Genomic DNA, 25,207 nt, shown 5'->3' with positions numbered 1-25,207 from the left:
TAAAATACCACATTGTACCCTTCAAAACAAGGGTAGGTCTCCTGTTGTGTTCTCACCACAATGAAATTTTTAAAATTTTTTTATTTTTAAAAAAGTTGTTCTTCCTCCCAACACTTTTCTCAGGCTTTCGATCAGGACGTGAGTAGGACTGTGAACAGCTCTCCAGTCTTCAGATCTGCATTTTGGGAGGATCCCTCTGTGGCGCTGAGAGACCAGTAGGAGGCGGGGAAGCTGTGTCTTCTCACCGGGCTCCGTCTCACAGCCCTGAAGGCCATGACTATGGGCTGTGAAGAGGGAGGCTCAAAGAGCCTTTGGAAATCCCACGGCCTTCTCACCCTCCTGTGGCATCGGGGCTGTGGCACATTTGTCCCTCTGCACATACAGTTCTTCCCCCTGGACCACCATTCTTCCCTTCCTCCCCTCAGTTAAGACAACACAGTTCCCCCCTCTGGAGCCTTCTCCCACACTCCCTTGCCGAGCTCCAGTAAAGGGCTTGTTCTTCTGCTTTCAATCCATGTTAATCACTTTGCATTGCTTACAGGGTCTACTCATGGTCTGTCCCACCAGACTCTGAACTCCTTGAGAGTCAGGATCATGTTTTTATTATTTTACCTTCAGCATTTCACATGCCATACTGAAGTGTTCAATAAATGCTGATTAAATAAATGAATACGTGAATTAATGAATAAATTAAATAAATAAATACTGGATGGATGGATGGAAAGGATGCAGGTGGCACATGCTAAAAGCCAGGTGAGGCTGTGACAAGTGTCATAGTCAGGAGACAAAGCATAGGGAGCACATACTACCCACACCCTGAACAAAAGCCTGAACAAACTGATGGGAAAAGAACCACTTTTAGAAGACTTATCCTCTCCCAGCATTCTCGCTGTTGCTCCGGTGGCCTGAACTCCCACCAGAGTCATTCACAGAGGAGACTCCTGGCCAGAGAGGAGAGGAGTGTGAACAGAAAAAGAGACCCCCATCTCCCTCCTTACTTTCCTGCCACTTGACTATAAGTTAGACACCTCATGGCAGGGATAATGCATCTTGCTTCTCTGACCAATCTCATCATAAAATTGTCACTAGTACACAGTCCCCACAACAATCCCCTGTCTAATTATGTCCAAGATTAGCACTTAAAAATCCTAAATAGCATCTGACGCGACTTTCTATTTGCAGAAGGGCACATGGGATACATTAACAACACCCTTGCCAGATCCTTGGACACTATGGACAGGCCCAACAGCCAAGTGCTGAAGGGAGTGGGCAGCCTTGATCTGTTGATAACTGCAGCAGGGGACTCAGAAGAGAATTCCAGAACCCTCTGTTGATAAAGCCTCCAAACCACCAGATCTGCTGCTGCCAGAACTAAAAATAGCTTGGTCTGGTTAGGAAAGCATTGGTCTGGGAGTCAGAAGGCATGGGGCCCTCAGCCTGCAGTAACCGGCCTAGTGTCCTTGCCATTTAACCTCTTAGCCTGTCATAATGCCATGCTCTCTTCTGTGCGTTGGGAATGATGGAGCAGTACCCCTTCCATCATGGGGTAGGTGGGGGTCCCAAAGGAGAGAGTGGACATGAAAGTACTTGCTGAATGCCTGGAGAGGGAGAGAAGGAGGGTCATGATAAGAAAGCAGCCATACTGGAGACACTCTGCAGTTGTAGTGTTAGCAGGAATAAAATCCTCCCACACTCAGGCCTTTGATGGTCTTGGGGTGGCCCTTTGGTGATTATTACCTTTGTTCTAGTGCCTTCCAACTTGCTATAAAATAGTCAGCCAGTCTCCCTCCTCGCCTGACTCTGTCACTCTAAGATGCCTCATTCATGGTTAATACAAGGAAGTCCCAAGTAGCAGCCAGAAATGTGAACGGCTATTCTCAGCAAACAGGAGGTTACCCAAGTCACAGGATAAATAAACATGCTTATTTTTTCTCTTTAAAAATAATGATTCTGCGCTTTTTTAAGACTTTAAAATACAGTTAGTTAAATAGTAAATATTGAGCAGTTGACTATATGCCAGGCTGTGTTAATGCTTTATTCACATTATTTCATTTACTACTCATGAAAGAGGCATCATTATCCCATTTTACAGATGAGGAAACTGACACCCAGAGAGACTAAGTTCTGTCAAGCTCCCAGAACCACTGTAAACAGACTTAGGATTTGCAGCCTAATTTATTTCATACAAAACCCATGCTTCTTGTGTATTTTGCTGTTTTGCCTCAAAACTAATAATACTATCTGCAGAAAGATGAGGAGGAAGAGTTAGAAACATATATTTAATCAAAAAGTTCACAGGTCTTGAATAAATGCACTCCTACCCCCACTGCTCAGGCCTCTCATAGAACCTGACACTGCCTGGCAAGCAGGGAAAAGAGGCAAGCAGGGAAAAGTGTGCAAGTAATTGACATTTAACGAAGAACAGGACATAATCCAGCAGGAAGCAAATGTGAACAGCTTTTGTGTACTGACAAGGTCTATATGTGAAGTCAGAATATAATATGTACCTAAACCATTATTGTTATTAATTATTATTTAAAGTTTTTTCAAAGCGAGAATAGGACAGGATATTTGAGCATCATTTTTTCCTCTTCAGAGTCTGGCCATCTTGTCTCCCAATGTAAGTCTCTTGAAGAACCAACCAAACCAAACATATATTTTTAAGTTCTTTTACTTAATTTAGTGGGTTAACCAGTTTATGTGGAAGAAGATGATCATAATTTAGCTTAATGGTTCATTGCAATACTATTTTTATATCTTGAATTGAAAACATTACAGACGCTTTGGGAAATATGAAAACTTTTTGCTTCTTCCAGCTTTGGCACTTTTGTATTATACCAATTTGTTGTTGAAAACACCAATGACCTTAGCATCAGATTTACCTCTTTTAGTAGTACTTTTACCACGTACCCATTACCAAATGTGTATAACAACGCCTATCTCATTATAGTGAAGAGGGAAATAAATGAGATAATTTATGCAAACTTTTTGGCACCTAGAAAGTACTCAAAAAATTGGGATTTTTGTGAAATTTTTAGTGCAATCTCTTCTATCTCTGAATTTGTGGACTTTATTTCATGAGTTTCAGTGTGGTGTAAATGTGCAAGATAGTTTTGGAATCAGTGAGGAGTGGGGCCAGCTTTCTAGCAGCTGTGTGACTTGGGCAAATGTCTTAGTCTCTCAGAACCTCCCTTTTTAATCCTATAAAAAGGAAATAATAGTCCTATTTTGCAAAAATGCTATGAGGCTTGCAAATAACACATGCAAAGTATCTGGCATATTGTAGGTGCAAAATAAATGGCTGCTTTGTTTATCCTTAGATAAAACGATTTTTGTCCTATAAATAGAGCTAATGATTAGACTTCATTGAAATGCTTAGTTGCATGATTGTGAGTGATTTCAAACACCTAGAAACTTAAGTGTTATTCTATGGTTGTCTCACTTAATCCTTTTTAAAACATGTTTGGGTCTTGTGGGAATGTTTAAAGCTCCTTATGAAGCCAATGAATGCAAAGCTATCTATCAGCTATCAGTATCTAGTGGCCATTGACCCATCCACATTGGTACCCCACATAATTGTAGCTCAACTTCACCCCGAAGCCTTGGAAAGGTTACATGACAGACAGATGTAGTAGGCATGAGATTACAGGGCAAAAGGAAGAGGTCGGAGCTGTGGGCAGTATATTTGACAGGCTCATACACTGCAAGCCTTGTTCCGGGCCCCTTACAAAGCACCTCTTTAGGACGAAAACAAGATGTTCTTTGTAAATAAAAGTTCATGCATTTGAGTAATGAAGTCATTTTCCAGTGCTGCAGTGAAAGATGTTCTTCTCCCGAGCCCTCTGGGTGAGGACTGTCAGGGGGAAGAGCGTGGCCAGCCAGTCTCCAGGGAAGGTATGAGCACAAAGAGTGCAGCAGCCTGTCTCTAGAAAATGAGAAACACTGCCCAAGAAAGGGGGTGCCCTCCCCCTCTGCCATCTGAGAGCATCCACCTCCGGCTCCAGCCCAGGAATCCCTTTTCCACCCACTTTACTGCAAACTATCAGGGCCACATAAAAGATGTACATAAATATAGACAAGACATCCGGCACCTTGGCTAAATAAATAAGAGATGTGAGGAAGCAATCACAAAAGCTGAATATTCATCTGGGGCCCTTGGAGGGGCTCCAAACTGAGGGGGGGGGGAGGCCGCCAGGAAAGGCCCGGCCACGGTGTCTGAAAGACCAGCTTGGAGGGGGAGGGCCTGGAAGTGAAGGTAAAAAGGGAGTGGTGAAAATGGGTGTGGGAAGGAAGCCAGGACAGCGCAGCCCTCAATCCCGACCGCCAGGGAAAGGAGGTGGCCGGCGCTCGCGGGGCTCGCCCCAAACGCATCCGCCTCTTGATGCTGAGCTTTAAGCTCCATCCATCTGTACATTCTGCAGCGAGAGCCTCTGGGGAGAGAGAGAGAAAGTGAGAGAGAGAAACGGAGAGGGAAGACAGAAAGAGGAGAGAGAGAGAGAAGGGGGGTGGAGCAGGCTCTGGCTTACTCTCTCACTCTTCCTTTTTCTACTAAGTTGCTCCCTGGGCTGCCTTGAGTTCCCACATCTGGATACTGCAGACGCACAGAAGGTAAAATAAGTGAGGCACCGCTGCACCACAGGGGGGACCGGCGAGGACCAACAGTGGCCGAGCCCCTGGAAGAGCCCTGTCGGATGTCAGCGGAGAGATGGCTTTGAGCTCTGCCTGGTACGCAGTCCTGCCCCTGTGGCTCCTCTGGGGCGCCGCCTGCTCCCGCGCCGCGTCTGAGGACGACAGCGCTTCTCCTTTTGACATTGAAGGGAGCTCAGCGTTCGGCCAACTAGACCCGCCTGAGACCATCGAGGCCCGCGTGGCTCCCGGAAGCCTGCCGCCTGCTGCCAAGGTACAGTGCCCCTGCCATTGTCACCCTGCTGGGGCACCTGTGCCCCGTGTTGTGTGTGTCACACTTGTGTCCCCCTCTCTCCCCACCCCCTTTCCCTTCCCCACCCGCCTTATGAGTTTCACCTGGACGGGTCAGTTCAGAAACTTGAAATAAAGAGTTTTACTTTGTACGTTGGATTTGGACTTTGTGATTTGAGAGCTGAGGCTTTGGAACACATCCCTGTTCAAACTGGTAAAAGGGCATGTGTCCTGCATACTCTGAGTTAGTAGGCTAGACTCTCAGCTGGGGCTGCAGTAGCACGTCAGTGACTTTCTGCCGCTTGTTACGTCCCAATAGAGTCATTTTTGTCAAGCCACACCACTTAATGTGTGTGCCCTGTCACTGGCTTCCTGCTCCTCTGTGATGTTAGGACAGTGGGAACAATACTGCAGGACTAATCTTTTTGTCACAAATTAAACAGAAGGTCCTCTGCAAGAGGGGAGGGTGAAGAGTGGGTGAGGGCACTAAAGAAGCTGTTAGGAAACTGCAGAGCAGATACCTTAAATAGACACAAGCCATTATATTCCAGAAACAAGAAGTCATGATGAAAGTCAAGCCCCATCCCAAATGTAAAAATGATGGAGATATGCTACTGATGATATGCTTATTCAAAGAGCTGCTGTTTGAATCCCTTGCAAAAGCGTTTATGTTAAAAGCATAACCAAAGTGTAGAAACTGGGTAAAGGTGGATGAATCCAGAGTAAGTGATTTAAGAACCCCCTGAGCCGAGACGGACAACAGCATGTCCAGGGCGTGGGAGATGCTAAATAGGAGGAAAATGAAGTCACCTAAGTTCATGGGAAAGGAAAGAGCAGTTGACCTAACAACACACACATGCGCACACACACACACACACACACGCACATGCACACACACACACACACCCATAGCTATGATTACAGCAACTATAGAACCAAAGCAGTTATGTGGATTGATACATTTCTAATGCCATTGATGCATTTCTAGTGCCATTTCTAACAGCACTGAAGTCTGGATTATTGCCATTAGTCCTACTAATTGTTAGTATAACCATAGTTATTAAACTACTGATAAGATAATATGCATGAAGATGGTCCTTCTCCAGGAGTGAGCCCTATCCACACCCCAAAATGAGGGGAGGATGGGTAGGGCCAGAGCATACCAACTCCCATTGTGGTGTGAAATGTAATCCCCATGAGAAAGAGGGGCACGCCTTCTGCTCAACTTTGTACTCAGACATGGGGAGAAGCCAGACCAGGAGACACTCCACACAATGAGAAGGCTTCACTTCTCTACAGGCTTGGAATCAACCCCCCAGGAAGCATTATCTCCACCTGTTGCTTTGAGTGGAAAGTTCCAGAATGAAATGCTTAAGAGTAGGATTGCCAGATAGAATACAGGACACCCAATTAAATTTAAATTTCAGATAAACAACAAATAGATTTTGGTTATGTCTCAAATATTTCATGGGATGTGTTTATAATAAAATTTTTTTCACTGTTTATCTGAAATTCAGTTTATCTAGGCATCCTATCTTTTTACCTGCTAATTCTAAAAAGACAGGCACACATAACTTTTTGTAACTCTCATCTCACAAAACGGAAGAAAATAATTATTTGATTTTTTAGGGAAACTTAAATTTATTGCTGAAACCCTGAGCAACTGCTTATATACTCGTATGTTCAGTGAAATAATATGAAGGCAGCACAGCAGAGGGTTTTAGATTGCAGGCTTTGCAGTCTGATGGTCCCAAGTTCAAATTTCAGCTTGCCTGCTCCTTACCTTGGGCAAACTACAGATGCCCAACTTGCAGATAAAGAAACTGAGACTTAGATAAGTTATTGATGTCTACTTCATATTTCATACAGTTACTGTGATGAAATTAGATAAAATACATAGAGGACTTAACACAGTGACTAACATGTATAAATGCTTAATATATCCTACGTGTTGTCTTTATTATTATTATAAAAAATACATGGCTAGTTGGATTAAAAGAAACCCTTATTTGGGAATATTTCTCAGAACTTTATTTTTATGGTGCTATTTTACTTAATATTGCTTGTCTGTATCCTTCCAATCAAAAAGAATGTCATGTAGTGTGTTAAATTTGTAATACTGTCAGAGACTAATAGGTCCAGAATGCCCGTTGAGTCTTCTGGTTTAGGGAAACAGAAAGAATCTATTAGTCATTCCGGAGGGTCATATGATGTAGAAAGGGTGGGATTGGGGTAATTATGTTCCCACTGCATAGTTTCACATAATGCCCTCCAGTCAGCCTGCAGTCCCACAGCGATTCCAACGCCCCACCATTCGGGTTTCCCATGCTTTTTATAGCCAGTAAGGAGACCTGAAAGCAAATACATTCTGGAGATTTAATAACATGGTACAACCACTCCACTGAATTGGTTCAGGAGGTTATATTTCATCTGTAGAGAAAAAGAGAACATGGACTCATACAAGACATTATTCGCGGGCGTTTGGAGAGGTGGATGGAAGGATATTCTAAAAATACATTCATTTTATTTGAATCGGATATATATATAAATGGTCATTCCTCAATTCTCCTTCAAAGGGAAGAAAGAAAACTAGTAAAGCAAGCATGGAGCAGTGGGAGGTGCTAGGCTGACGGCCTTCCTAAGGCTCTCCCACGCCCCTCCATAGCAGGACTGGCATCCTCTCCACCCTCAGCACAGACTAGGGCATACTGGTGCACAGTGTGGGTTAGGAGAACAAATACATTCAACATGCACTGAATAAAAGGATGGGAAGCATGGGCTGACCAAGAAGGAACGCCCCTCCTTTCCTTCTAAAATAAGCACAAGCTCCTCCAGGATGCAGAGAATTTGAAAACAGGAGCACCATGGGTGCTAGTTGGTAGGATTTTCCTACTATCTGCTTTTTTACAAGCAGATAATTTACTGAGTCCATTATTTCTGAGTATATGGTGAGAACAATGATTCTCAGCAGGTGGGGGTGGACAAAGGGGAAACTAGGTAGTGTCAAAAAGTGTATTTAGTATCCTAATATTCCACATTTAAGAAAAGAAAGACTTAATTTTATTATACACATTATAGCAAGTGAAACTAGGCAAAAGTCTTCTTGGCCAATACGGAGATGCAGAAGAATGGGAGGGGACGCAGGGATGGAGATGGGAACAGTCCCCCAGGAGAGGGTATCAGAGTGTCCTTAGGAAGAGTGACATTCTTGTTTATCAAAAAGAAGCAGGAGTTAAACAAGGTCAAGAACACAGGTTAGAGGTTGATTAAAAGAAACCCTTAGTTGGGAATATTTCTCAGAACTTTATTTTATGGTGCTATTTTACTTAATATTGCCATATCCCTATTGTCTATATCCTTCGTGGCTGGAAAGAAGCCACCCAGAGACTCAGAGAGGAGTGGGGACTTTGCTGGAAGGGCAAAGCGGGAGGTAGTGGAAGGCGACGGTGCTGTTACTGCCTTTGGTAGATTATTGAGAAAATAAGGGAAATAATTGACAATACTGAGCAAACTTCCCTGAGAGGGGAAACCAGGAGTTTATCTCCTGATAACCTGATTGGATTTTGCAGTTGCTGTTCTTAGCTTCCCTCCAAGAAGATTCGTGCCCCATGAACCACAAATGTACCTCACACTAGACAAACTTGCTTGCTAAGAAAAAAAAAAGCAATATGAACTAGACTAATTTTGCGGGACTTTTCTTCTAGACACCCTTCATGGTTGATCTGTGATCCCATGCTCCAACACGTAGTTAGGTGCCCTGCCACTAAAGGATTGTAGTATGTTTATTAAAAGACAGCTCAGATCCCTTTCACTATCTGCTTTCCGTTGCCTTATCTTGCTCCCTTACTTTGAGAAAGGCTTTGTAGAACAACATCAAGACTTCCAGTCACTGGCCTAAGGCCATCATTCTATACCGCTGTTCAACAGAGCAGTTGGTAATTTAACACCCACACCCCACCCCCAGCCTGGCATGCAGTCATTATTTCACTCACTTAATACCATCCAAAGAGCAGGTTTGGAGACCTACCATGTACACAGTAATAAAGCAGGCACCAGGCGGGACAGAAAGAAGGCAGAGTCACATCCCTACCCTCAAGGAGTAAGCAATCTAAGACAGAAAAATATACACGTAGCCACTATATAAAGCAGAATGAATTTATGTTCTGTAAGAGCAGCTATCAGCTAAGTGCCATGGGGCTACTGTGGAAAAAGTATTACTCCTGGGCTAGGCCAGTAGGGCACAGCCACTTACTCACCAAACACCAAAGAAAGTTCCTGGGAAACATTATTTTAGAAGGACTGGAATACAGTAATGGTAATAATAATAATAGCGTGGCTTATGGATGACACTCATTGAGTATTTACCACGTGCCAGACACTGGTCTAAGCACTTTCCATGAGTTATTTCCTTTAACCCTCATAACAGTTCAGTGGGATTGGCGTACTTATTATCTCATTTTGCAAACGTGGAAACTGAGGCACAAAGCATTTGCCCAGGCAACCTGCCTGGTAAGTGGCCCAGCTAGGAAGGAGTTTATGAAAGTAATTCAACTGTGCAAGAATATCTAGAAAAATGTGGTGAGGTAAATATAACTATCTGTAGGAACAATTTTAGTCAAAGTTTGATAATTTCTTAAAGTGAAGATATATAAAATACCATTCAAAGATCATTTATGCAGTGCTTGCTAGATGAGTAGCATAAATTACATGGCCTATCTTACAGAATTTATTATAAAACCGCTGGAAAACAGAATTCCATTTGCTGTAATACCAGAGCTCTCAGATTTAACCAGAAGAAATGGTTTTTTTTAATTGTGGTAAAATATACACAAAATTTATTATTTTAACCATTTTTAAGTGGTATTAGGTAATTCACCATTCATCATCATCCATCGCCACCCATCACCATCACTACCATCATCTCCAACACTTTCATCTTCCCAAACTCAAATTCAATACACATTAAACAATAATTTCTGTTAGCCTTTCCCCAGGCCCTGGCAACCACTATTCTACTCTCCGTTTCTATGAATCTGACTACTCTAGGTATCTCATATAAGTGGAATCTACAGTATTTGTCATTTTGTGCCTGGCTTATTGCACTTAACATAACGTGGTCAAGGTTCATCTATGTTGTAGCATTTGCCCAAATTTCATTCCCTTTTAAGGCTGAATAATATTCTACTGTATGTAATATCACATTTTATTTATCCATTTGTCTGTTGATGGACATTGAGTTATTTCTACCTTTTGGCTACCATGAATAGTGCTGCTATGAACATTGGTCTACAATTATCCATCAGAGTCCCTGCTTTCAGTCCTTTTGAGTATATACCTAGACGTGGAATTGCTGATCCTATGGAACAGAGACAGTTTTAAAACTCAGATTTTTACGGAGGCCGAGCAAAAAATAACTGGGCAGGGAAAGGAACACATCCTGTGAGTGGTGGGGCCCAAGCAACAGCAGAGGACGGGATGCCTCTTCCAGAGGGCACCCACCTCTCTGTGTTGCCAGGCCTTCTGTTTTTTTACAAGAAGACAGAATCTGGATTCTTAAGTGAAATTGCTGACTCAGTTTTTTTAATGCCCTGTGGGAAGCACATCTGAGGACTGTTTATTTGCAGTCCTCTGCTTTACGACATTTGAAATTCACCTTTCATCAAAGGCACAATGTGGGCATCTAGCCAGACAGATGTGCTATGAATCCAGCTCCCCTACTTTCTAGCTGTTTGACTTTAGGCAAATTAGTGCATTTTTCAGAGGCTCCGTCTGTTTGATTTTAAAATGAATACAAATGTATTTTCTTTGCAAGATATTTGTGAAATTTAAGTGAAATTGTGTGTATAAGCTGGCTAACTCAGTCTGCCCTCATTCTCTCTTCTCTCCCTCCCTCCTCACCCTTTTTCTTCCATTATCTGCTTTTATCTACCTGCGAGTTCAGATTTGTAGTATCAGTCTATTTTCATCTAAATTTTTGCTTATTCTGTAAATTTGATTACTTTCAACTTTTGCTTACAAATTTGCTGATTATCCAACACTGGACAAGAAGGAGACTAGTTTAACTATTAAAATAATTGTATCCCTAATGGTTCTTTAAACATAACCTTTCCCCAGAAATAGGATAATCTGAGCACTTAAGAGAAATGAATGAGTTTTCCCAAATACCCAAAAAACTAAACAAAAAACCCAGCATATTTGCTATGACAAGGACTATAACCTCTTTTTTTTCCCTTTCACAATTAAATTCTAAAATCTGACTTGTCATAGATTCTTGAAGCATATAATGCCAAAAACACTCCTCTCCTTTAGGGTTTTTCCTTGCTCAAAGTAACCACATAAATATAATGATGGCCAGACATAGTTATGAGACATTTGATTGGTTAGAAACCATTAAAATCAGATTGCCAGTACATGCTTTGAGTTCCAAAACTTAGCATTTCCAAACAATTACTTTCGTGTTTTCTAAAGCAAATAATCTGCTACTTGACTGAGATATAGTGACCACATAGAAGAATATTTAAATATCTACTCCAGCATTTGCCAAAAAGCAGCATTCTTTTTTCAATTGCTTTTCTTTTTGCTCCTAGTGTGGTAAAGTTAAATTCTGGGAAATGGTTTACTAAAGGGAAGTTTAACCACAGATGTTTGTAATTCCAACTTAAGTTTCCCATCAAAGTCTTAATGAAATTCAGCTGCCAGGCAGTCAGCTCTGAATCTGAGTCTTTTTATCATGAGAAACTTGGGGAAAACAGCATTCTGAGGCTGACTGGTAGTGGGAAACTGTCCATATTCAAGCCCAAATCCTCTACATAACGGAAAAAAAAAATACACGAAGAAACAAATTCTGTTAAAAAAAAAAAAAAGGCGTGGGGGTGGTCAAATGTACTTTAAGTAACATGTAATACAGCCCTCTTTTCACTTCCAGGAATTTCTTAGTTTGTGTGTTGTGTTTTGCTGGAGGCTAGAGATCTAGTGTTTACCTAAAACGAGTAAAGTATCAATGTTTATGACTCCATGAGAACCAATGAGTTGGAGAAATCCCATAACATTAACAGCTGCATTAACCCAAGCCCCTTGGAGACTAGAGCAGTGATCCATGCTGCATACTACAGCTAAAAGGATGCTTGAGCACAGTGCAGATTCTGTATATTAATATTTATTTTGAAATTATGCCTTCCATTACATGGAGTGGCATGATTACTTTAAAGGAAATCAAGATGTCTAGAGATCAAAGATGTCTTCACTAAAACTCACCTTGGACGTGACTGTTACATGCAACACTGTTGTCTGTTTACAAAGTGAACTGCAACATGGCACACTGCACTGAGCAGCTCTGTAAAGCCAAATGTCGACCCAAAGGAATGCATAATATAGACACAAGCAGAAGGCAAGATAAATGTCTAAAAAGCCTTGTACCGTGGGATGCCAGGGCTGTAGAACCATCTAGAATCACTGCAAGAGCCAGAGCACAAGTTCAGGGTTTAAAATCATGGCTGGCTGCTTCTTCCACACAGAATTATTCCACAGTGCCTTTCAAGGTTCACAGCCACAGTGTGTATGTTTCCCTTTGATGATCAGTGATATAATCTGACAAGCTAAGTGTGCCCTAAGTGTAACCTCTCTTCCTGCCGATATGCCATGAGTCCTAGGAGCAGCAGAGCAGTTCTGTCATCTGTGATTCTGTTAATCCCCAGGTCACAGGTGAGGTGCTAAATGCCTGTTATTTGGAGACTGAACTGAGTCTGAATGCCTGGAGATGGGCCAGTGTTTCTTTGTGGTGAATGAATAACTGCCTCATTCTATATTGTTCCCTTGGAATTGCTGTCTGTCGTGATCAATGCCAGCAGACACCCTGAAATTCCTCTCATCAGGGACAAGCCCTGAAGCCTCTATTGCAGCACAGAATTCAGCATAGAGGAGACGTGTTTGAATGCGGAGCCAGTGGGTGGTTATTATTGGATGTATAACTCTATTGGACCTTGCACTGGGAACCATAAAATCAAAGGGATCATAGGATGTTAGATCTAGAAAGAGAGTTGAGAGATTCAAACCCTCTCATTTTGTAGGTAAGGAAGCTGGGTTTCAGAGGGGTTGGGGTGCTTCACTCAAGGACACAAAGTTCATTAGCAGCAGTGCCAGGAACTATGTCTTCTGACTTCCAGCCTTATTTTCTTTCAAATTATTTCAATCAACTGAATCATCCTTAGCTTTAGAACTGGGGATCATTAAGTAAAATATATTTTTTTAATAAAATATATATATGTATACACACAGATATATCTTTAAGAGAAGAATTGTTTACTTCTAATATACTATCACTTTACTCTTCATTGTTTCTAGTTAACCTTAAGTTGAATTATCAGTAGGAGAGTCTCCCAGAATTGAGTGGAGTGGGAAAAGCACTGAACCATGAGTCTGGAACTAACTATTCTTGTTCATGGCCATGCCACTAACAGCCAGATTACCCTTACCCGTTAAAGGAACCTGGGTAAATCCCTTCACCTCCTGGGACAGCTTGAAAAGAACAAAACAAAATCAAGGTTACTTCAAGCAACCAAGTTCTATAACTGGCTAATAAATAGATCAAATTATAAACTACTTAAAGGGGAGCTGACCTAAGGAACGGAATCACTCAGAGTCACAGCTGCTGTCCTAGTTAGAACCCCAAGATTTAGTATCCAGAACCTGAGGGAAACACAGGGTCCTGATCTGGTTAAGAGGGTTGGGTGGGGATGGTTTAAGAGTCCTTTTTCCTGCTTCCTTCAGGGTCAGAGCTGAGAATGGTTTGCAGGACAGAGCACTGGCCCAGCCACTGACAGGAGCCTTTCCAAGATGACACGCCCAGGAGGTTTCCCAGCCAGCATCCGGTGCAGACACCTAAGTGTGTCCAATGAATATTAATGGTCTCCCATGCCAGGGTTCCTGCTGCCATCTGCCCTCTCCAGACCCTTCAGGGTGACCCTAAGCATGAAGCTCCACATGGAAAAACAAGAAGGATGACAATGGATGAGATAAGGGACATGGGGACTTGTGTCCCTGAGTCTTCTAAAACTTAAATGACATGTGACAGAGGGTCCAGAGAGGAGAATGTCTTTTCACTCTGCACAAAAGGAAGGAAGAGCCAGTGAGGGATTATTAATTCACTGTAAACATCAACTGAAATCACTGCATTATAGTAGACACAATAATGCCACCAACTAAGCCTTCATGACAAGGTAAAGAGGAAGCTTAATTTGATAGCCTGCTCTAGATTGAGCAGAATGCAACATTTGGAAGCAAATATTTTAAAGGACCTTTCTGGAAGTCAGAATCGCCAGTGTGTGAGGGAGCCTGCCCTGGGGGTGTGAATGACTGTGGGGAGGAGGGGTCGAAATCGTGGAGGCCCCAAATGTGGCCCAAGGACAGCGGCACCAGCAGCACGTGGACCCGTACTGGGAATGCAGACTCCCAGGTCCCACTCCAGAATCAGCATTTTCACCAGATGCCCAGGTTGTTCACATGCACATTAAAGTATAAGAAGCACTAGTCTCTAAAATGCAGCTGGGCTTAGATTTTAATGGGACTTCAGGAAATTGAGAATCCAGAAAAGGGAAGCATTTTTGACATAATTATAGAGAGGCCTATAAAATAAAACCAAATCATGGCTGCATGAGGCTAGTAAGAGAGCTCATAGGCCCACCGGGGTACTAGCCCCCGGCCTGGAAAGGTGCACTTCAGAATAAAAATCAAGCTTCAAAGAAAATTGCTGCTTCAAGGCATCTGGAGGAGCTGAGAAGGTAACATCACTTCCTGAAACCCTGGCCCGCACGCAGCAGGTGTTCAGGAAGGGAATTTAAAGAAAGACATGAATAATAATAATATTTTTAATGTTTATTAAAATGCTTAGAGGATATCAAACAGACAAAAAAGACAGACATGAAATGATAAGGAAGGTTTCCTACTCCCAGCACACACAGCCTAGAAACAGGACCACTGGAGATCTGTGTCCTTGAGGGGAAGGGAGCAGAGACGGGAAGAATTTACTTGTGGAACCTTCTTGGAAACAGGGCATTGCCAGACTCTTAGGAAATAGTGGGATTATAACGTTCTCTCTTGCTAACAAGGGAAGCTTTCTAATTCAGGACAGTGTGTCTTCGGGGAGTGAGGAGTGTGGTCTCTGGCCTAAACTAGAAAGAAACTTGATAAGAGATATGGAAGAGCTAGCTCCCCGGAATGAGAATTGCCAAGGCTAGCCCTCAAAATGGAACCTCTCTAGAGGGATTGAGATTTCCAGGAAAGTGCTGTTGAGACAGGGTCTCGGCCTCCTCCTGCATCAGCAGAGTCACCTCCATTCTCCTGGCCCCTTCCAGGTCTCCTTGATGCAGCCACAGCCCTGAGAGGGCCCCTTGTTATTCTGTAACAGCCTTACAGGACAGCTGTCACCCTTTTGATTTTAATGCCTAACCACCTGCTTAGCACTAGCTGTGTCCTAGGCATTGTTTGAGGTGCTCTATGTGTATTATTAATTTTGCTCATAAGCTAATGAGGAAGGCACTGCTATTAGCACTATTCTACACTGAGGAAACTGAGTCATCTAGAAGTTGAGTAATTTACCCAAGATCACAGCTTAGGGAATCTGGCTCCAAGCTCTTAATCTCTGTCCTGTAAATGACCCTCTAATGTCTGTTTCTAAATCTCAGAGTGTCTTACAATAGCTCAGCTAACAAGGGTCCCCAGTATCATCCAGCAATGCCAGAGTGGTCTTAGAAGCTGATGAGTCTATTTAAAGAACATTTAAATTAGTGGTATGTTTATACTTTGACTTGTTTTTCAAGTTATAGAGTAAACTCACTCTATCATCTCAATAACAATAGGAGGTTCTTCTTTAGGCATAATAGGAATAAAGACTGACATAATATCTGAATGTATATGTATTTATGTATCTTCAAATATGCTAAGCATTAGTCATTTCAGTGGAATCCTGAGTTTACATTAGGGACCTACAACTTAAAAGAACTTGATAGAAGGCTAAAGAAAGAACTTGAACTGTAGTAAAAGCAGGATCTCAGGGGAAATGATTAGACAAAGTATGTCAATCATAGGAAAACTGAATGAAGTCTTAGAAACTATTTATCTTTAAAAATTTTTCTTTATAAAGGAAAATATGGAAAGAAATGGAGTTTGGCAACTGAAAGGATTCAAGTCAGACCTAAAAGACACATAAGCTGTTAACTTCTTTCCTAGAAATTTTTTTTTAACCTTTGCTTTTGTTATTTTTTTTTAACTTTAATTTTTTTTAACATCTTTATTGGGGTATAATTGCTTTACAATGGTGTGTTAGTTTCTGCTTTATAACAAAGTGAATCAGTTATACATATACATATGTTCCCATATCCCTTCCCTCTTGCGTCTCCCTCCCTACCACCCTCCCTATCCCACCCCTCCAGCCGGTCACAAAGCACCGAGCTCATCTCCCTGTGCTATGCGGCTGCTTCCCACTAGCTATCTACCTTATGTTTGGTAGTGTATATATGTCCATGCCTCTCTCTCACTTTGTCACAGCTCACCCTTCCCCTGAGAAAACCATAATTCAAAAAGAGTCATGTACCGAAATGTTCATTGCAGCTCTATTTACAATAGCCCAGAGATGGAAACAACCTAAGTGCCCATCATCGGATGAATGGATAAAGAAGATGTGGCACATATATACAGTGGAATATTACTCAGTCATAAAAAGAAACGCAATTGAGCTATTTGTAATGAGGCGGATAGACCTAGAGTCTGTCATACAGAGTGAAGTAAGTCAGAAAGAGAAAGACAAACACCGTATGCTAACACATATATATGGAATTTAAGAAAAAAAAATGTCATGAAGAACCTAGCGGTAAGACAGGAATAAAGACACAGACCTACTAGAGAACGGACTTTCCTAGAAATTTTCAAGCACTATATAAAACAACATGTCTGAAATAAGTGAGTTATTCATTCAGCTCACAGTGATTAAGAGCTGAGAGGAACCAGGCAAGGCATCAGTGATTCTGTCTGGAACAAACTCAGGTAGCCTCCACCCTGCTGGACCAGGAGGATAGCTCTGCTAGCAGCAGTCACTTGTGGAGTCTGCTGTTAGCCTGGAAGAAAGGAAGGTCCCCCAGATAATCACGCCCAAGAATCTCTACTGCTTCTCCTATCCCTCTAGCTTCAGGTTTTGAAATGTTTTGCTTACTGTCTTAGTTTGCTGAGTCTGCCATAACGTTATACCACAAACTGGGAGATTTAAACAACAGAAATTTATTTTCTTACCTTTCTGGAGGCTAGAAGTCTGGAATCAAGGTGCCATCAGGCTTGGTTTCTGGTGAGAGCTCACTTCCTGGATTGTAGATGGCCGCCTTCCTTCTGAGTCCTCACACGGCCTTTTTCCTGTGCACATGCAGAGAGAGAGAGAGAGAGATCTCATCCTCTTTTATAAAAACACCAGTTCTATCAGATTAAGGCCTTACCCTTACGATCTCACTTAACCTTTACTAGCCCCTTGTAAGCCCTACCTCCAAATACACTCATATTAGGCACAGAACTTCAACATATGAATTGGGATGGGCGAGGGGTGTTAACTGAGTTGGTAACACCTACCAGGGGAAGCATGTAAGCAGTAACTCTTTTTTTAATTAGGCAAAGTAATGTATAATAGCAAAAGAGAGCTTCTGGTAAAATTAGTAGTGTTATCACTCTGTATTAACCTCAGCCAAAAGCAAAAACAAACACAAAAATTTCATTAGCATTTCATTTTGATTGTACATTTTTATGAATGTGTCACAATTAATTTTTATTAGATATTTTGAAATATGGAGAATAGTACATTCAGCCCTCTATTGCCATCTTGTATTCCTTAGGTGTTCAGGGACACTTGATTGATTACCATTAATGTTTTTATTCTCTTATTTTAAAAAGGTACCTACTACCTCAGCCAAGTTGCTTTGTATGATATAAACAGGAATAGAATCCAGTCAAAGAGATAAAACAAGTAAACAGTAGTGTAATACAACTAAATGTTATCAAAACTCTTGGAGGGTTTAGAAGGAATGTTCACTCCTGGTGGGAAGTTCACAAGTGCATTCATGGAAGAGGTGACATTTGAGTTGAATCCTTAAGATTGAGGAAAATTCAAGCTGAGGCGATAGGATAAGTAAAGTCAAAAGACACAGGGTTCTTCTGGAAAGGGATATAGTCCTAGTTGGTGCTACTGGATAACAGGGAGCCACTGAAGATTTCAGAGCAGAAAAGATGCTCAATGAGAATTCTTCATCAACATTAATCTGGACATGGGCTATTGGATGGAGGATGCAGTAGGCAGCAGAGAGCCTGGAATCGGGGTAACTTATATCATGTATTGGTAATTGTCCAGGAACGAGTAAGAAGGGTCTAGATTTAGATGGTGGCCATGGTCTGGAAGGAAGAAAACAGACGCTGGGGTCATTGCAGAGATTCTATCAGATGACTTGCCCTGTTTTGGAGAGCAAGGATGACAGAGAAGTCAGAGGTGCTGCTGCTGTTTGGAGAAATGTATTACATCGTGGGAAAAAATCTTGGGTTCAAAGACCTTTTAACACAAGACCTACTAAATCAGTGGCTTTCAAGCTGAGGCTTCATGGAAATGCATTGCCTTGGGTATAACTTGGGGTGAGGGAGGCTGAGCATCAAGAAGTGGGGGCTCTTCTTCCTTCAACCAGTGCATCTTTTTAATCTGTTTTATAGATGAATTCTACATGAGATTTCCCTGGGAAAAAAGGAATTCTCTGCCCTACAGTGTTTGAGAGCCATGGTGCTGGGGGCTTCCGAGTTGATATTCTAAATCATGACAGGTCTCCAAAATATTGCCCAAAATCTCATTCAAATCAGTGCTTCCTAGGCAGTTTCTCAGTGTTACATATACCTGCCTCTGGGCCAGTGCGTATTGCTGATTGCACAGAGCTGCTGGTGTTCTGAGCATCTCTGCTGCGGCTCCAAACACAAGCTAGAAATCACTGAACAACTGGTGCTCTCCTAAGAGATATTTTTATGCTTCCTGTTCCCTGTCTGAGGATATTTTTGGCCCTTTCCTAGGAAATTCCACTTTTGTCTCAGTTATTACCTGGGAGTGCTGAGGAAAAGGCAAAGGAGTTTTGGAAAGTTTTGGAGGGTGGTAGTGGGTTGAACCGATAACCGGTATCTTTCAGTCCTCATAGGAACAGTCAGATGTTTGTATGGTTCTTATTTTTCTAAACCAATGGTTTCATCATTATTAACATCATCTTATCCTAAACCTAAACAGTTACTCACCTGCACTCTGACCTAAAAAGACAGCTCTTAGTCTTACTTTTCCCTCCCTCAACACTGGATTACACCCACCTTTGGTCCTTCATCTCCAAGGGCCAAAATGCTTCCACTATGAGTGTTATGTCTATTAAAAGGGAGAAAATAAACATCTAAAACCATATTTGATTTTTTTTATTTGAATGAGAAAAGTGACACCTTAAGCATTTCACAGTGTCATTAAGGCAAGTTGCCACTTATTTTATTTTGCTTTATGACATATATTCAGAACACTGAGAACTGATCTTCTGATAAATTAGGAAAGCTTCCTATATATCTCAACCCAAGTTTAAAGAGCACAGCTTTCAAAAAGCTCTTGACATTGGACAAATGTTACTTACAACTGAAAAATATTGGAATTTCCAATGACTACTAACTCAGTTGAAAAACAATGTTAATACTTTAAAGCTTCCATGAGGGGATATGGGGATATATGTATACATGTAGCTGATTCACTTTGTTATACAGCAGCAACTAACACAACAATGGAAAGCAATAAAGATGTTTTAAAAAAAAGTACATTTTAAAAAAGTTAAATAAATAAAAATAAAGCTTCCATGATTTACAAGGTATATTCATACATATTTCCACCTTTATTCCTTTCAACTATATTACAAACCAGGCAGGCCACTGGTTATTAATCTAATTTATATAAATGTGGAGATGTTAAATACTTTGCCCAATGTTTCATAGCATGGAACCAGTATGAAACAGCAGGCAGCTTTATAGAATTCTAGACTGTTAGGATGGGAAGAGCCTAGAAAGCATCGTGCCACTAATATCATTGAAAGAGGAGGAAACTGGAGCCAGAAGTTAAGTCACTTCCTCGAGGTCCCACAACAAGTTTCTAGAACTGGAACCAGCCAAGTTTCCTGACTCTTAGAGCAGTCCTCTTGTCCTACTGAATGACAGCATGGATGCCATCACCAGAATAAATAATAGGGGTGAGGAACACCTGGTGATCTGTATGTTGGGATATTAAACAAGTTGGATCAGACAAGAGCATATCCACGTGTACCTTCCTGTTATGACTTATGTCACCATCTGTGCCTTAGTCCTAAATAATTTAACTACTAAAATATTAATTCTCTTGACCTTTTGGTCAGTATATTTATCCCAATTTTGAATTTAATTTATAACCACACTATTCATACCTCTTCTTTCATTTCAAGGATTTTTGCTTTGTCCCCATATGGCTATTGACCCCTTAAATTATGCTTTCAGCACCCATACTTAAAAAGAAAGCTTTCAAGTGCACTAAGATTTCAGAATTTCCGGTTAGAGTTTCCTGATGGTCATATAAAAATAAACAACACATCCTGGATCTTAAAAGGAAGAAAGAAAATAAGATCAATTTCAAAAATGAACAATGACACTTTTGTTTTAAAACAATTGAAGAACAAAGTTTAAAAATTCCCAGACCACATTATGTCTGCTTTTCCCCCTGCACAGTCATCATTCAGGTTTCCACATGACTGTAAGAAACTTCCCTATCATGTAGCAAAACAATTATAACATGAGAAATTAATGAGGAAAATTAAATGTATGCTGGCACCAAAGTGGTCTACTCTGGCAGTTGTACCCCGTTGTGACTGCCCCAACCTGCTTTAAAACAGTTCTGAGTTTCAGCATCTCCATTTTTATTTGTGGAGCTTTTTCACTGCTGATTTCAAAGTCAAGCCACCCCACTCTTGTAACAGCAAGTTTCTCAAAGGCAATCTACCAATTCCCAGCAGAACTGTAGTTAGTAAAATCCAGGGACTGCACCAGGAGTAGCATCTGCTTAGATGTGCCCTGAGTCTAATAGAGGATAAGAAATAAGGAAGATTTCAGGGGTTGGGGTAGCCCGCTGTGGTCAGCAAAATAAGAAGGTCTTTGGGAGGCAGAACAGTTCTAACCTGCTGCGCACTCAGTGGTTCACTTTCAGAATGGCAGGCACCATCATCCCTTGTTCTCTCCCGTGGTCTTGATGTGAGGAGGATGCTCAGTATGGTGAAAGTAATACCATATTTAAGGAAATATAAATATCTTTGTCAGATCAGAGTAATAATCTTTGGGGGAAAGGATAATACTCTTTGCACTGGGCTTAAAATCTGTGTTTTTTTAAAGGGCTGGGCTCTTCCTACTCTCAAACAGTATTGGTGATTATTTTGGCAGGTGAAGCACATTTTCCTTGTGACCTGTGTTTTGGGACCTGCAATATATCAAAATGTTCAGTGGAAATAAGCATTTTGTTGCTTTCTTTTCTGCAGAATATCTTTTTATCTGCTCTTCCATTCAGTTGTTTTGAAAGCTAACAAGTGTTGGACGCTTGTTTTAATTTTAAGACATTATATCATCATCTCAGATTATCTAAACTGTTGTGATTTTCCTTTGATTACGATCTCTCTTTTTGTAATCTGCTAACGTAAGTTCATCTAAAAATGTGCTTTCTCCTCAAAGTCATAAGTCACCATGGATTTCCTTGGAACATAGTTCATATCGTCTAAGAAATTTACAAACTTTTTTTCTTTATATGCTATTCACTTGTTTTTTAACATATTTATTGAAGTATAATTGCTTTACAATGGGGTGTCAGTTTCTGCTGTACAACAAAGTGAATCAGATATACATATATCCCCATATCTCCTCCCTCTTGCGTCTCCCTCCCACCCTCCCTATTTCACCCCTCTAGGTGGTCACAAAGCACAGAGCTGATCTCCCTGTGCTATGTGGCTGCTTCCCACTAGCTATCTATTTTATATTTGGTAGTGTGTATATGTCAATGACACTCTCTCACTTCATCCCAGCTTACCCTTCCCCCTGCCCGTGTCCTCAAGTCCATTCTCTACGTCTGCATCTTTATTCCTGTCCTGCCAGTAGGTTCTTCAGAACCATTTTTCTTTTTTTTTACATTCCATATATATGGTTAACATACGGTATTTGTTTTTCTCCTTCTGACTTACTTCACTCTGTATGACAGACTCTAGGTCTATCCACCTCGCTACAAATAACTCAATTTCATTCCTTTTTATGGCTGAGTAATATTCCATTGTATATATGTGCCACATCTTCTTTATCCATGCATCTGTCAGTGGACACTTAGGTTGCTTCCATGTCCTGGCTATTGTAAATAGAACTGGAGTGAACATTGTGGTACATGACTCTTTTTGAATTATGGTTTTCTCAGGGCATATGCCCAGTAGTGAGATTGCTGGGTCATATAGTAGTTCTATTTTTGGTTTTTTAAGGAACCTCCATACTGTTCTCCATAGTGACTGTATCAATTTACATTCCCACCAACAGTGAAAGAGGGTTCCCTTTTCTCCACACCCTCTCCAGCGTTTATTGTTTGTAGATTTTTTGAGGATCACCATTCTGACTGGTGTGAGGTGATACCTCTTCATAATTTTGATCTGCATTTCTCTAATGATTAGTGATATTGAGCATCCTTTCATGTGTTTCTTGGTAATATGTATATCTTCTTTAGAGAAATGTCTATTTAGGTCTTCTGCCCATTTTAGGATTGGGTTGTTTGTTTTTTTGATATGAGCTGCATGAGCTGCTTGCATATTTTGGAGATTAACCCTTTGCCTGTTGCTCCATTTGCAAACAGTTTCTCCCATTCTGAGGGCTGTCTTTTCATCCAGTTTATGGTTTCCTTTGCTGTGCAAAAGCTTTGAAGTTTCATTAGGTCCCATTTGTTTATTTTTGCTTTTATTTCCATTACCGTAGGAGTTGGATCAAAAAGTATCTTGCTGTGATTGATGTCATAGAATGTTCTGCCTATGTTTTCCTCTAAGAGTTTGATAGTGTCTGGCCTTACATTTAGATCTTTAATCCATTTTGAGTTTATTTTTGTGTATGGTGTTAGGGAGTGTTCTAATTTCATTCTTTTACATGTAGCTGTCCAGTTTTCCCAGCACCACTTGTTGAAGAGGCTGTCTTTTCTCCATTGTATATCTTGCCTCCTTTATCAAAGCTAAGGTGACCACATGTGCGTGGGTTTATCTCTGAGCTTTCTATCTTGTTCCATTGATCTATATTTCTGTTTTTGTGCCAGTACCATACTGTCTTGATTACTGTAGCTTTGTAGTATAGTCTGAAGTCAGGGAGCCTGATTCCTCCAGCTCCGTTTTTCCTTCTCAAGATTGCTTTGGCTATTCCGATGTCTTTTGTGTTTCCATACAAATTGTGAAATTTTTTGTTCTAGTTTTGTGAAAAATGCCATTGGTAGTTTGATATGGATTGCATTGAATCTGTAGATTGCTTTGGGTAGCATAGTCATTTTCACAATGTTGATTCTTCCAATCCAAGAACATGGTATTTCTCTCCATCTGTTTGTATCACCTTAAATTTCTTTCATCAGTGTCTTATAGTTTTCTGAGTACAGGTCTTTTGTCTCCTTAGGTAGGTTTATTCCTAAGTATTTTATTCTTTTTGTTGCAGTGGTAAATGGGAGTGTTTCCTTAATTTCTCTTCTGGATTTTTCATCACTGGTGTATAGGAATGCAAGAGACTTCTGTGCATGAATTTTGTATCCTGCTACTTTACCAAATTCATTGATTAGCTCTAGTAGTTTTCTGGTAGCATCTTTAGGATTCTCTATGTATAGTATCATGTCATCTGCAAACGGTGACAGCTTTACTTCTTTTCTGATTTGGATTCCTTTTATTTCCCTTTCTTCTCTGATTGCTGTGGCTAAAACTTCCAAAACTATGTTGAATAATAGTGGTGAGAGTGGACAACCTTGTCTTTTTCCTTAACTTAGAGGAAATTGTTTCAGTTTTTCACCATTGAGAACGATGTTGGCTGTGGGTTTGTCATATATGGCCTTTATTATGTTGAGGTAAGTTCCCTCTATGCCTACTTTCTGGAGGGTTTTTATCATAAATTGATGTTGAATTTTGTCAAAAGCTTTTCTGCATCTATTGAGATGCTCATATGGTTTTTCTCCTTCAGTTTGTTATTTTGGTTTATCACATTGATTGATTTGCATATACTGAAGAATCCTTGCATTCCTGGGATAAACGCCACTTGATCATGGTGTATGATCCTTTTAATGTGCTGTTGGATTCTGTTTGCTAGTATTTTGTTGAGGATTTTTGTATGTATATTCATCAGTGATATTGGCCTGTAGTTTTCTTTGTGACATATTTGTCTGGTTTTGGTATCAGGGTGATGGTGGCCTCGTAGAATGAGTTGGGGAGTGTTACTCCCTCTGCTATATTTTGGAAGAGTTTGAGAAGGATAGGTGTTAGCTCTTCTGTAAATGTTTGGTAGAATTTGCCTGTGAATCCATCTGGTCCTGGGCTTTTGTTTGTTAGAAGATTTTTAATCACAGTTTCAATTTCAGTGCTTGTGATTGGTCTGTTTATATTTTCTATTTCTTCCTGGTTCAGTCTTGGAAGGTTGTACTTTTCTAAGAATTTTTCCATTTCTTCCAGGTGGTCCATTTTATTGGCATAGAGTTGCTTGCAGTAATCTCTCATGATCCTTTGTATTTCTGCAGTGTCAGTTGTTACCTCTCCTTTTTCATTTCTAATTCTGTTGATTTGAGTCTTCTCCCTTTTTTTCTTGATGAGTCTGGCTAATGGTTTATCAATTTTGTTTATCTTCTCAAAGAACCAGCTTTTAGTTTTATTGATCTTTGCTATTGTTTCCTTCATTTCTTTTTCATTTATTTCTGATTTGATTCTTATGATTTCTTTCCTTCTGCTAACTCTGGGGTTTTCTTTGTTCTTCTTTCTCTAATTGCTTTAGGTGTAAGGTTAGGTTATTTATCTGAGATGTTTCTTGTTTCTTAAGGTAGGATTGTATTGCTATAAGCTTCCCTCTTAGAACTGCTTTTGCTGCATCCCATAGGTTTTGGGACATGATATTTTCATTGTCATTTGTTTCTAGGCATTTTTAAATTTCCTTTTTGATTTCTTTAGTGATCTCTTGGTTATTTAGTAGTGTACTGTTTAGTCTTCATATGTTTGTA

General features: G+C 40.8%; 1 protein-coding gene across 4 annotated transcripts in view; it reads left to right on the top strand.

The window, feature by feature from the left end:
- Window positions 1–4,316: 4,316 nt before the first annotated feature.
- Window positions 4,317–25,207, top strand: part of LAMA4 (laminin subunit alpha 4) — a 150,263-nt gene continuing 129,372 nt past the window's right edge. For 3 of the 4 annotated variants that reach the window (XM_060283746.2, XM_060283745.2, XM_060283744.2), the window contains exon 1: window positions 4,331–4,900. In XM_060283746.2, coding sequence (XP_060139729.1) covers window positions 4,706–4,900 — 195 coding nt within the window. In that variant the 5' untranslated portion in view covers window positions 4,331–4,705. Of the gene's footprint in view, window positions 4,901–25,207 lie in introns of all 4 variants that reach the window. The other variant, XM_030882804.3, reaches the window with a different exon arrangement.

Source organism: Globicephala melas, chromosome 14, assembly GCF_963455315.2.
Source record: "Globicephala melas chromosome 14, mGloMel1.2, whole genome shotgun sequence".
Classification (NCBI taxonomy): domain Eukaryota; kingdom Metazoa; phylum Chordata; class Mammalia; order Artiodactyla; family Delphinidae; genus Globicephala; species Globicephala melas.
This window is presented reverse-complemented; position numbering and strand designations above follow the sequence as displayed.